Source organism: Petromyzon marinus, chromosome 4, assembly GCF_048934315.1.
Source record: "Petromyzon marinus isolate PM22_M1 ecotype Great Lakes invasive population chromosome 4, UKy_Petmar_22M1.pri1.0, whole genome shotgun sequence".
Lineage (NCBI taxonomy): Eukaryota > Metazoa > Chordata > Hyperoartia > Petromyzontiformes > Petromyzontidae > Petromyzon > Petromyzon marinus.
The window spans coordinates 17,207,877-17,220,360 of NC_133670.1; the positions used below are offsets into that span (position 1 = coordinate 17,207,877).

Genomic DNA, 12,484 nt, shown 5'->3' on the forward strand with positions numbered 1-12,484 from the left:
CACGTAGAAGGGAAACAATTAAATAATAAAAATATTTTAAAAAAATTTCACGACGTTTCGACTGCAACACGAGCAATCGTCATCAGGTGTGAAAACCACAGCAAGAAAATTTGAAAAAAGTGGCGGTTATTTTTAACGTCAGCACCACGGAGAGCGATTTGACAGTTTGTTCAGATGGACGAGTCCATCTATGTTCGGAAAAGAGGAGGGGGGAGACGAAAAATAATGGATGCTGTCTGAAAGCCACCGTAAGCGTGAACAATCAATTAAGACCCGAAATGGTTTTATCAAATCCTTCCAATGATTGCTAAGCCAGAATCCATCTTGTCGGTTGAAATTGTCTCTGTGTTTGTATATATGGTAGCCAGATGTGGTTTTCACACCTGATGATGATTGCTTGTGTTGCAGTCGAAACGTCGTGAGAATTGTATTGTTTTATATTTTTATTATTTTATTGTTTCCCTTCTACGTGACTTTACCGAAAGAACCAAGAATATATTTTGATTTAAAGCTTTCGAGACTGCAGGGATTCATATTCTTGGTTCTTTCAGTAAAGTCACGTAGAAGGGAAACAATAAAATAATAAAAATATAAAACAATACAATTCTCACGACGTTTCGACAGCAACACAAGCAATCATCATCAGGTGTGAAAACCACAGCAATAATTTTCGTGAGAATTTTATTGTTTTATATTTTTATTATTTTATTGTTTCCCTTCTACGTGACTTTACCGAAAGAACCAAGAACATAACCAGGAATATAATTCTAAATATATTTTAAGTTGCGAATTTTGATGTGACGTCACATTTCTCAAACCCCAAACCCCCCCACTCGTCACACATCGTCACAAAAATCTGACCCCCCCCCAACCCCTAGGTGCGTGACGTCATTTAGGGGCGGCCCTTTATGATCTCTCTCTCTGCCGCCGCCGTGGTGAACGTTGCTAAGCGACCACGCGCAAACATTCGCTCCCCCATCAACAACAACCACCACCACCACACCATCCACATAGCGCACAGAGTCTAAACTCGTTGTTGTTTCTACTCGTTGTTGTTGTTGCCGTAACATACCCGGCTACATCTGCGAGGTGCTTGGTAATCCGTGTATTAATTAATAGGCTTACATTTGAAGTTTAAAAGCCGCATTACTTCGTCGGCGCAGCCATTCGTGGCGATGGCGATGTCACCTGGAGGAGGAATGAAGGAGGCTCTGGTCTCAACAAGTAAGGATGCTTATACCACCGTCGTCATCGTCGTCGTTATAGTTCAACATCGTCGTGTTTAAACAGACGTCTAGAGTTATCGTGCTTAAATAAAGGCTCATCATCATCGTCGTCGTTGCCCTGAGCTTGTGGGCTGGTCGTCGTAGCCGTTTTAAAATAATTCCATTGGCGACAGTCAGGAAAACCGGGCGAATAAGTCTCCAACTCAACTCGAATGTTGCAAAACCGCGTTGGTGCATTAAGTTGCTGGCTCGCTCACTGCCACGCCAGCTGGCCGAAAGGGGCCCTGCCTCTAACTACGGAGGGCATTTGGCTCTACTCATGCACTCTTTACTATAGACGTCTTGGAAAAGAGGTGGACGTACCCACAATTTACACCCCCCCAACCACCACCACCAACCTTCATCAACACGACTTGACCCAGCGTGGTGAAGTATGGTCAAACAAGACTGACGAGCGACAGAGCATGGGGAGAGCTTCATCATTCAGCAGTAGCTTAAAGCAGCTTGCACGCTGTTTAACATGGTATCATCAGATAATTGAGTGTTCGTGGTTGATACGTGTTATTAAATTTCGGTGAGATTGCAATACTGTGAGGAGTTATATAGCCTCTAAGTAGGCTAAATACGACCACATCTTAAGATGCTCTACATAAACTGAGATACTGTATAGTATTGTATAGAGAAAGGCAAGTCAGTCATAGGCAGAGGAAAAAAACCGTAAATCTCGATAGCACGTATGGTTGTGTGAAGTGAGTTCCAGACTATGGGGGCAGCAGACGAGAATGAGCATAACCGTGTGTGATATAATTCGTGACATTGTCAAGATAATAGGTTTAGATAACACCACTTGGGTTAGTGCGATGATTGTCAGTCACGAACACCATATCTGCTGACTAGACGGGTACTGCCCACAACGACATCCAACCCTGCATCCAGTGGCCCGGTGCGGTTGTATGTTGAACTTTTTTCGCATTGTACGTAGCCAACCGTGCTAATCGGAGGTTGGCATGGGCCCTGGTGCAAGTCGCGACGCCATGGTTCACACCACCAGCACACTGGATCGCTACACCACTGCGTGTGCCCCTCTAATCCCAACTATCTGTTACCCTTGTGCCCTTACCCCCCACCCACACTCACCTCTACCTTGTGGTGTGCAGGAGCGCCGGACCACGGCTCCCTGTCTCTCCCTCCTCCGGGTCGCAGCCTGCCGAACCTGGGTCACGACCTCAACCAGGTGATCGTGCTGCCCCGAGCGGAGTGGGAGCGCATCGAGCGCAGCCTGAAGAGACGCGAGATCCAGGAGGAGATGGAACGCGCCTCCCGGGAAGAGAGGGCAGCCATGCTCGCTCGCTCGAAAGAGATAACCCAAAAGTGGACCAACACTCTGGAGGTGAGAGACTCTTCGGCAGGGCTTGGGGAACGCTCGGACTCACGGGCCAAGCGCGGCCCATGACCTCGTTTGATTTGGCCCACGGCCGCGTAAGGCCTTGCCATTTTAAAGCAGCCCCTTCAAATGGTATTTTATCAAGCGACTTCACTGCACTAATCGGACACTAGAGGGGAATATTTCTGATATGATAACAACGTGTTACCAATATTGGCGCGCTCAATAACTTCTGTCATTGCAAGGGCCTCTTCCAGTGACAGAAGTGAGTGAGCTGTGTGTGTGTGTTCATGTGTGGGTGCCCACCAAAGGTTCGTCACCCTTGCTTTCTGGGTTTGTAAATTGTGTGGCATGGATCGAGAAGCAAGCCCAGGAGGTGGGCAGAATGTGGGATCGGGTGAACCGGGCCAGCACCCCTCTGGCATGACCTTGTTTAAAGGGGAAGCTAGAAAAAAAACGAATGGGGGTACAACACGGTCAATTTTAAACAAAACTTTAAGCGCGAGAGAGAATGAGTAACGATATGATCTCCTTTTATCTACCATGCACTCTGTTCTCGTTCTCACCTTCGATGTATGCAAGGAAATTATTTGATTAATTGATTGAGAACTATTTTTTTTAGAACCACTATTTGTGTTTAGTGTGTTGCCCTTCTCCCAAACCTCCAATTAGCACGGTTGGCTACGTACAGTGCAAAATAAGATTGGGAATTGATTATGCCATTTTAACTTATATACCGTGTTTTCTTTATAAAATTGGCACCACAGTAGTGATATGTTATCTTCTTTGCCTGATATGCAGGAGGTCGGGGGTTCGATCCCGACCCCGACGCCTGTATATTTGGAATTTGTATGTTCTCCCCGTGGTCACGTGGGTTTTTTTTTATCCAAATCCCACAGTTTTTCCCTCCACATTTAGAAACATGCATTGAGATTATTTCGATTATTTTGGTGCTATAAATATCCAAATGATGGGCCATTTTGTTGAGCTATCGTTTGTGGTCAGGTCGCTTCTACAAATTAAGTTAATCCCTCAGTGGGCTTTGCCTGGTAGGATGGGGATGGTTTAGTTGTATTTGTACGTGTTTGGGTGATTTGTTTTTCTTTCTTGTACTTTGCACTACTATCATGTTTTGTACTGTTTGTGGCCCTACTGGACATATATGAAAATGAGCTCTATAGCTCATCGGATTCCTCCAGTATAAATATTTTTTATTCTGAACATACATTACATACAATTGCCCGCATTTTTGCACTGAATGTTTTTTAATTGACTTTTAGAGTTAGCAGGGAGGTGGGGTGCTTTAACCTTTGGTGGCAGGGCTCAGCCCTCTCCAGCCCCCTCGATGGTCCAGGTTGGCCGGGCCGGGCCGGGCTGGTGTGGGGACACGGGCGCTCTGGTGCCCAGCACCGAGTTGGCGCTGTTCTCGCTAGCCGTGGAAATGAGACGTTATCAGAGATGCCAAGTTCAGCCTTGAAGCATTGGTTTCCAATTATTACAGACACAACTCTTGCGTTCACATTACTGCTCAGGACTCTCGCTTAGTGAATAATAGGAGGCTAAATTTTGATTTAAAGCTTTCGTGACTGCAGTAATTCATATTCTTAGCTCTTTCGGTAAAGTCACGTTGAAGGGAAACAATAAAATATATATAGTCACGTTGAAGGGAAACAATAAAATATATTTTATTATTTTATTGTTTCCCTTCAACGTGACTTTACCGAAAGAGCTAAGAATATAATAGGAGGCTGTTACTCATTTTAGGAAATAGTTGAAGGTGTAGGCTTTCAAGTTACAAAATGCACGTACGCTTGTGTACACATTAAGGCTGTAACTGGCAATATCTGAACACAACACTGTACGTAAATAACATTACAGTACATCGTTTGTACATAATTTTCAAGTAATAAATATACATTTGAGCAAAAACAACGTACAGTACTGTACATGAAAAAATGTGAATCATGAATGTGTGCATGATTGAAGTTTTCCTGGAGTATTTTGCTGGAATAAGTGCTGTTTGTTTCGATTTAATGTGTAAAATTCACGACATTACAGCATATTTACAAGTTTATATATTCCTATGAAAATCAAGAATTCAAAGGATATTTTATATTTGTGTAAGTGGAGTAATTTCTCCTACATACAATTGGAAACACAGTGATAAGAGCACATATTAAAGCATGAGCATTGGCATCTAGGAGGTGTGAGGCATCTGCTCCTCCATTTTTGTGACAGGGAAGGGCAAGGCAATTAATTGCCCTCGTGGGCTCCATAGCTCATCAGCAAGGGCCCCCATGTCTAGTCACCCTAACTTCAAGAACATTTCCACATGCCTCAGTAGTGTTGGACCTGCGAGGTCGCTATTAGATGGCAGTTCAGCAGTGGATTCATGGATATATTTGGAGCATTTGAGTGTTACCCACGAGTATGTGTGGTGAGTTTTCTCTGGCTTCTGCCCACACAAAGCCAACACTCGTTAACAGTCTCCAGACTCAATGGGGAAATCGTGAGCATTGTTATTCTTAAAAATGTTTTTTTTTAAGTTATCTTCAAAGACATGTGGCCAGTATGGAAGAGTATGCCAAATACACCCGAGATAGGCTCTACATAGCTCCGTGTAGTGGAGGCCCTTCCACCAGCAGTAGCATGAGCAAGGAATTGCTGGGCTGTAACCTTTACCTTCGAAACGGCTCTTAGCCACTCCAGGGCTTTTGTTAAGGTGTCTTTTCTGTGCGGTGGTGCCCGCTTGGTGTGGGTATACAGGCTCAGCGGGAGCAGAAGCTGGCGGCGTTTACGCTGCGGAAGGAGCAAGAGGAGGAAGCACGGAAGCGCCTGGACGTGGAGGAAGCGAAGTTCCAGGCAGAGCAGCGGCGCAAGGCCCTGGAGCGGGCACGCACGCTGCAGTACCACCAGACGGAGCGAGTCCGCGGCTTCCATGCACGTTCCTCACGCACGCGCATGCACGCGCATATGCACTCATGCAGGCACGAAATGACCACGCACGTGAAACAGCTGACTTCGAGTTTGAATACATTTGACTTACTGACAAAGAGTAGTAATAGAGCTGACTGCCTGACTGATGTTAATTCTGTGTTCCTGATTAGAGCAGCTATAACCACAATGATCATTTCTCATCTCGATTATGAACCTGTGTGGACAATATATATTTGGATATATGAATAAATCGTTAAACACTGTATTGTAAGAATGCACATTGTAAAATACTTTCAACTTGAAAATACATACATATCTTTAAATTCAGTGGCCACACTTGCATAGTGCTTATGTATGCCTAGGTGGCCAAATCTGACCTTTATTTTAAAATCATCCATCTCGTGAAGCCTCGAGATCTATGGTCTGACGTCTATGCTGTGCTATTGCAGGCCTTGACCCACACTTGTATACCTGAGTGGATAAGATAGACGTTATAAGAGCTTATCTAAATGTGTTCCAGCAAAGGTGAGGCGTCAAAAAAAGCCACCTTATTATTTAGTAAATCTCGTGTTCTGATTGTGTCACAATGTACCCACCTTTAGTGCTCGATTTAGCCTAAATCCTTTGCCACCCTTATCATAGTTATCAGCAGAGGGAGGCAATGCTCCTGAGTTTCTTGGGGCCACGTGAACCCACGTGTGCATATTTTCTGCTGGAGTCAGTGACCTAGTGGACCTTGGTTTTATGAGTTGCAATGTTCTGCCCAGCCGTTGAGTCTCGAGATTCAGTCGAGATTCAGTCTAGCTGGTCGTGGTGTTAGACTACAATGGGCACCAATCTGTATGTAATAAGAAACTTTGTCAGTCATTCCGTCAAAGAACTTACCTGAGTGGTTTTCATCGTAAGGGTCCAATGATGTAACCTAAGTAAAAGACAACTTTTCAAAAAATTTTTTGTCATACCAATTTAACGGGTTGAGGCGGTGGCAACACTAATGATTATTTGTATCTTATGACTTTTTCAAGTTCTAAACTCTTCTAATGCCTGTAAAATGAGAGTTAGGAATAGTTGTATAATCTGGGAAACGTTTAGGGGAGAAATGGAGTATTTGGAGGGGAACTTTGAACTCCAAGGTTTCACAGTCAATTTCCAGTACTCTCAGAAGAAGTGAAACACTCATGAATAGTATTGGCCAAACGTCCCCATGTAGGACCCTCCGATAAATTATTCTTGCAGCTTTTCCCAGTAAATAGCTGATTCATTAACATATTCATGCAAATTCATTTAGACTCAAAACAAGCCATTCCCCATTTGTGTCCACGAATTTGTAAGACACATTTGAGCTGTAGTCTTTAATTTTTTTGCTAAACTGGGCACTGGGGTGGAACCGACACATTATAAATGAGAGGAAATCTTGTGAGTGTGAGGAGAATGCGTGTACTTCAACCGCGATGAGATAGCAGCGTCATTGATAGGGAAAGTACACTTTATCAGAACCCTTGTCAGTGATTTTGGGTTGAACAGTTTTGAGGCTCATTTAGGTTGTGACACATTTAGAAATGTTTGTAAATTTCACCTTCTTAGAGTGAACACACCATCATTAACCTAATCTTACAGGCACACATACACACCCACACACTCACACTTCACATGTACACATTCACCACCTCGTATAGAGACGCCCACACAAAGACAAAGATTCCACTATAGCTGTACAGACTGTTGAAACTAATGCTTTTAGCAAGGCCCTATAAAGGCCGGGATGGCACGCAAGTAGAAGATGTGGCCAGCATTATGCCTAGCTGCCTTTTTTCTCCCCAATGCTGATGTTTACAGCCCAAAATTAGGAACTCATTTGAAGCTTATTCGATCTAGCAGATGCCTGGGACAGCTTCAGATATTCGCCACTGATGTTGAGCGTGAACGGGAATGAAATTCAGGTCACCAGCAAATGTGCACGCCTTACCCGGATTCGTACAACGTCGCACACATACGCGTGACCTCGCACACGCGAACACGGGAGCTGTAACGGCGTGTGCCTGCGCGCGCGCGTGCCCACAGAGCGCCCTGCAGCTCACGGAGACGCTGAAGGAGCGGGAGGCGCAGCTGGAGCTGAAGGGTCGGGTGGAGTCGGCGCGCCGCTCCCGGGAGCGCGACTGGGTGCAGGCGTCGAGCCGCGAGCGCGAAGAGGCGCAGCGCGAGGAGGAACGCTGTGCCGCCGAGAGGGCCGAGGTGGCGGCGCGCATCGCGGAGGCTCAGAGGCAGCAGTGAGGACTTACACAGACCCCCAGTGTCTCGGCCGAGGGACCAAGCCCACCAATCTCTCATCAACACATGATAAGAGTCACGTGATAAGCCACTTCGTTGAGCTACCATTTGTGGCCAGGTTGCTTCTGAAAAAGAGCTATACAGCTGAGTGGGCCTTACCTGGAAACATTTTAAGATTAGTTTGGTTTAGACAGACTGAGCGCCCCACTCATCTGCCGAGGGACCGAGCTCCTCCCGCCACTCACTCTCGCGCCGATGGCTTGAGCTCTCCCATTCTCTCCACCCCGCAGGGTGGAGGAGCAGCGACGCGAGGTGGAGCGAGCCCTGATGGAGGCGCGAGAGGAAACACGCGAGGTGGAGCGACTCGCTCGCGCTCACATGTGGGAGCAGCGCGTCGTGCGCGAGTTACGCGAGCGCGACAAGAAGGACATCATGAAGGCACACAGGGTACGGGGGCCATGGGGTTGACACGGGGACAAACGGTGAACCGGGGACGCAGGGAGACGCATGGAGACTGGGACATGAGAAGGCCGTGAGTGGCTGAGAAGCGTGCATATCTGTTAGGTGTTAGATGTACTGTATGTGTTAAGTCACCGATACCGTAATGCCTTGCCATCCTTCTGCAGGAACACATGGCTGATAAAGAGAGGCTGAGAGCGAAGGAGCAAGAGCGCCAGGCGGAGGAGGACAAGCGAATTCGCGTTCACTCTGCAGCCAAGCACAAGATAAACCTGCTGAAGCGAAAAAAGGAGGAAGAGATACTACGGTAACATTGGCCACAGCCACCATCACTGCCGCCACTGAGACAATCACCACTGCCGCCATGATCGACGATCTGTTACTGAAGACATTGCACAATCCTGTCCCACCACCCCGACCCAACCCCCTCCCGTGTGGCAGGGAGCAGCTGGCGCAGCGGGAGCGCGCTACCGAGCTGCTAGCGGCACACATTCAGCAACGCGTGAACAACGAAGACGAGCGGGTGGCACGCGCCGTGGCCGAGCAGGACGCGCATCACGAGCAGGAGCAGCGCAAGAAGGACGAGAGGGCGCAGGCAGCACGGCTCTCCATCGCCCAGCACCGGCAGCAGACGGTACGAGCACCACCATCATGGCACCGGCACCAACGCGGTAACCAATAGCACGTGGATTTAGCACCACCACAGTACTGGCATAATGAGACCGGCACCACCATGATGCCGGCTGCACATGGTACCAATGGCACCGCCAAGGAACTGGCACTGCACGTTAGCGATAGCACATAATACTGGCACCACCACATGGTAATGGCACCGTCATGGTGCCACCACATGGTACTATTTGACAGCGGTACCTACCGGCACAACCACGATACTGGCACAAAATATTATTTTGTCCTCGTAGTACTGGAATCATACAGGACCGACGCCACATGGTACTGGCGCCACATGGGACTGCCGCCGAACTGCACTAGTACCACACGGCGCCATGTGGTATCATCAGCACACAGTGCCGGCATGTAGTATTGGCATCCACTGCTGCCATTTGGTACAGTCCATTCACCTGCCAACTAGAGACTGTGACACAACTGTGACCCAGAGGTCAGTGTCAGCATAAAAATGTCTCCCCAATCAAATGAGCGTCAGGTGGCGCTTATCCCCATTGGTGGCTCTCAGCCAGCGGTGAAAGTCCCACATTCCCGTGGTGGGGGAAGAGTCACCATATATTTAAACCCTGTGGGAATGATGGGACTGAATCGACCCTTGCATTGCATTTGATGATTTGAGCACTCCATCCACATCACCACATGGCCAGAGAGACGGCTCATCCAGAAACCAATGATAGTGGAAAGCAAAGCATATTTCTACGTTGGTACACACCAAGTAATTCGCAAAGTGACCTTTATGCGGCGTATCCGTTGGAACACCAGGCTCCCAATAGTGAGCTTGTGAGGTCAAATATTAGCCAGGGTCAACTTGGCCCCATCACGAATGAGGATCTAGGAGGAAGATAACACACCAATGCGCATTGATATTTACCCTGCGTCTTCCCTCTCGTTTCTTCAACCTCACTTCTTCACCCTCGTTTTCTTCGCCACCGATTCTTCTCTCCCACTTTTTTGCCCTCGCTTCTTTGCCCCTGCCGGCAGATGAAGGAGAAGGCAGCTGAGCAGCACGCCGAGCGGCAGCGTGCGCTGGAAGAGCTGCGCGCCCGCACTGAGGCCGACCTCCTGTTTGCCGAGAGCCAGCGGCTCAAGGAGCAGCACCTGGCGGAGGAGTCGCGCCAGCTCAAAGACGTGCACGTGGAGCAAATGGTGGGCGCCACACTCACCGACTGGCTCGCCGCCCGCGGACGCAGCCACCGCTCGCAGACACACCGCTGCTCACCATTCGCACACTCACCCCTCGCCCATAAACGTGCTGCCCACCCGCAGACCCGGCGCCGTGCGGCGGAGGAGGCAGCGCGGCGCGAGAGCCGGTCCCGCGAGCGGCGCGACGCCGAGCTTGCTGCCGAGGAGGAACGACGCTTCCAGGAGTACGCGCTGCGCGTCATTGACGCGGCGCGCACCGGCGGCCGCAACCCCCTGCCGCTGGTCCGAGCGGCCGCCGCGGGGGGACAGGGCCCCCCGCTGCCCGGGCGCGGCGCCATTCGTGCCGACGCGCAGGAGGTGAAGGAGCTCTACAGCAGTGGAGACGTGGCACAGGACAAGAAGAGGCTAGGCTTCGTGTGGTAGGGGTTGGGGAGGTGGGCGATGTCCACGCTGTCCACAATGTCCACTCTGAGCCCGCGTAAAGCTGCGCTCATTCGGTGTCGGGAGTGAGACGATCGCTCGTTAAGACGTGTCATGGGCACTGGGACCGCACGGGTTGGGTTCAGTGGCCGTTAATACAAAATTCATGAAGTGAACGTTCCTTTCGTGTTATGCTCCTTTTACGAGCCAAAGGGAAAATTAACACTTGAGGTGTTTTATGGAATCAGCCACTGGGTTTGAATTCAGCCGGACCACCCATGATTTTACTAGATTTTTCACGTGTGGCGAGTTGATGGTCTCAGCCCATTCGCTGAGTAATAAAGTAAAATAAAATTAGAATCTGTGCCATTTGGTTAAATTCAATGCTCGGGGATAAAAATGTATGAAGTCAAAAATAATAACTGAATATCGAGTGGCAAACCATGATTCACAGAGCATGAAGTGGTCTCACTGAGAGTCCATAGAAATAGTCAGAGGGCGACGTGTGGTCTTCCAGGGACGTTCGTTGAAGTGATGTGATGCAAGGCTTAGGAGCTCAGCATAAATACTTGTTCACCTAATGACCACATTACTCCCAACAGCCCCTCCCTACCCTCCCCTCTCCACCCAGCCCCACCCCTCCCACGTGGACAGATATCCACAGAGATACACAATTAATCCCCTGCCTCCTGTGAATTAATCCCGGTTGGGCTTCCAGTCCACTCGTTTCCTACCAGTAAAAGTCTAATTGGGATATTATTTGTCTGCGAATGCGATTTTCACCGAGATGTAATTATTTGTTGCAGGACACTTGCAAAACTGTATTTAATGTCAGTTTGCTGGACAATTCTTAGACAAATTGGTTATTTCGGTAGGCTTATTTTAAAATGAAGTGTACGGGTGAGACATCACGGCTCACAAAGCATCTCATTGTATTCACGGTTGAGGCACGCTTTGTCGCACTGTACGGTGTGGGGTGGTGAGACACGGCCTGTCTGGCTCTCATAGCAAGATACAAGAGTAAAAAAAAACTTCAAATGGTTCAAAAAAACAATCCTGATGGGAGTGCATGAACCAAACAAATCAAATATTTTTTCCTTTAATGGTCGTGTGCAAAGTCTGCTTGTCTAATAAACACATCAATAACAATGCAAGTCTTGTGATATCAGATGAACGCATTGTTTTAATGTGCAGAAATATGGCTTGATTGCTCTTTAAACCAAGTTAAATAATCGCCTTGTGAACGTTCCATACGAAGATGCCACCCACGTGCCAAATACGGTATTGTGGTGTGGTAAAGTATGACCATGGACAAACTTTTGTAGTTAAGCAACCGGTTGATGTCTGGTTCATCCATGCGTGGATTAAAAGGCTGCATTTGAAAAAATATATTTACCCAGTTCTTACTGTGTATATCAAATGGATCTGAACACCTGATTCCACATACTGTTATACGGTACTTATTTAATGAGAGAGCGCCATCCAGGGGGTACCAGAGGGTAACGGGTCCGGGCACCATGATGTCATCGGCATCGAATCCTAAGGGGGGATATGATCGGGCCAGAGAGGACGGGCGGGGTTGCTGAGAGAGGTTCGGGAACCCTCGAGGTTCCCCGAGGGGGTGTGACCAGAGGTGGGGCTCAGCTCCGCCGAGTCGGATATAAGGGGGGTCAGAGCAAGGCTCGAGGTCGGTGTGGGAAGCCTCTGGGTTCTGGACCGTGTTGCTGTTCATCTCCTCGCCACGGGCCGCGTGGCGCATCCTTGCTCGGAGCTCACCCCCGCTTCCAGCGCGCCGTCAGCCAGCGGCGAGGCTGGGAGAGCGGAGTGAGCCTCGTGTGAGCTCGGAGAGAGTAGAGGAGGGACGACGCCTCGTCCGCGGGGTTGGAAGAGGGAAACCACCGGAGAGGAAAATGCGAAGCCGTGCGCTGTGCCATCGTAAAATAAAGCACCAAACAAGTAT

At 48.6% G+C, this 12,484-nt stretch overlaps 1 protein-coding gene across 1 annotated transcript; it reads left to right on the plus strand.

Annotated features, from left to right (window-relative positions):
- The first annotated feature begins 912 nt into the window (after window positions 1-912).
- Window positions 913-12,481, plus strand: CFAP210 (cilia and flagella associated protein 210). Its single transcript, XM_032945883.2, has 9 exons — window positions 913-1,224; window positions 2,384-2,616; window positions 5,377-5,550; window positions 7,609-7,814; window positions 8,106-8,262; window positions 8,442-8,581; window positions 8,716-8,908; window positions 9,943-10,107; window positions 10,228-12,481. The coding sequence occupies exons 1-9, from the start codon at window positions 1,176-1,178 to the stop codon at window positions 10,525-10,527; spliced, it is 1,617 nt and encodes a 538-aa protein (XP_032801774.2). The 5' UTR covers window positions 913-1,175; the 3' UTR covers window positions 10,528-12,481.
- Window positions 12,482-12,484: the final 3 nt, after the last annotated feature.

Bases quoted from the DNA above. Each gene is read 5' to 3' on its own strand.
- CFAP210 (XM_032945883.2), top strand. From the start codon at position 1,176: ATGGCGATGTCACCTGGAGGAGGAATGAAGGAGGCTCTGGTCTCAACA. The intron at 8,263-8,441 runs GTACGGGGGCCA...ATCCTTCTGCAG, and splicing joins ACATCATGAAGGCACACAGG to GAACACATGGCTGATAAAGA. The intron at 10,108-10,227 runs GTGGGCGCCACA...GCCCACCCGCAG, and splicing joins ACGTGCACGTGGAGCAAATG to ACCCGGCGCCGTGCGGCGGA.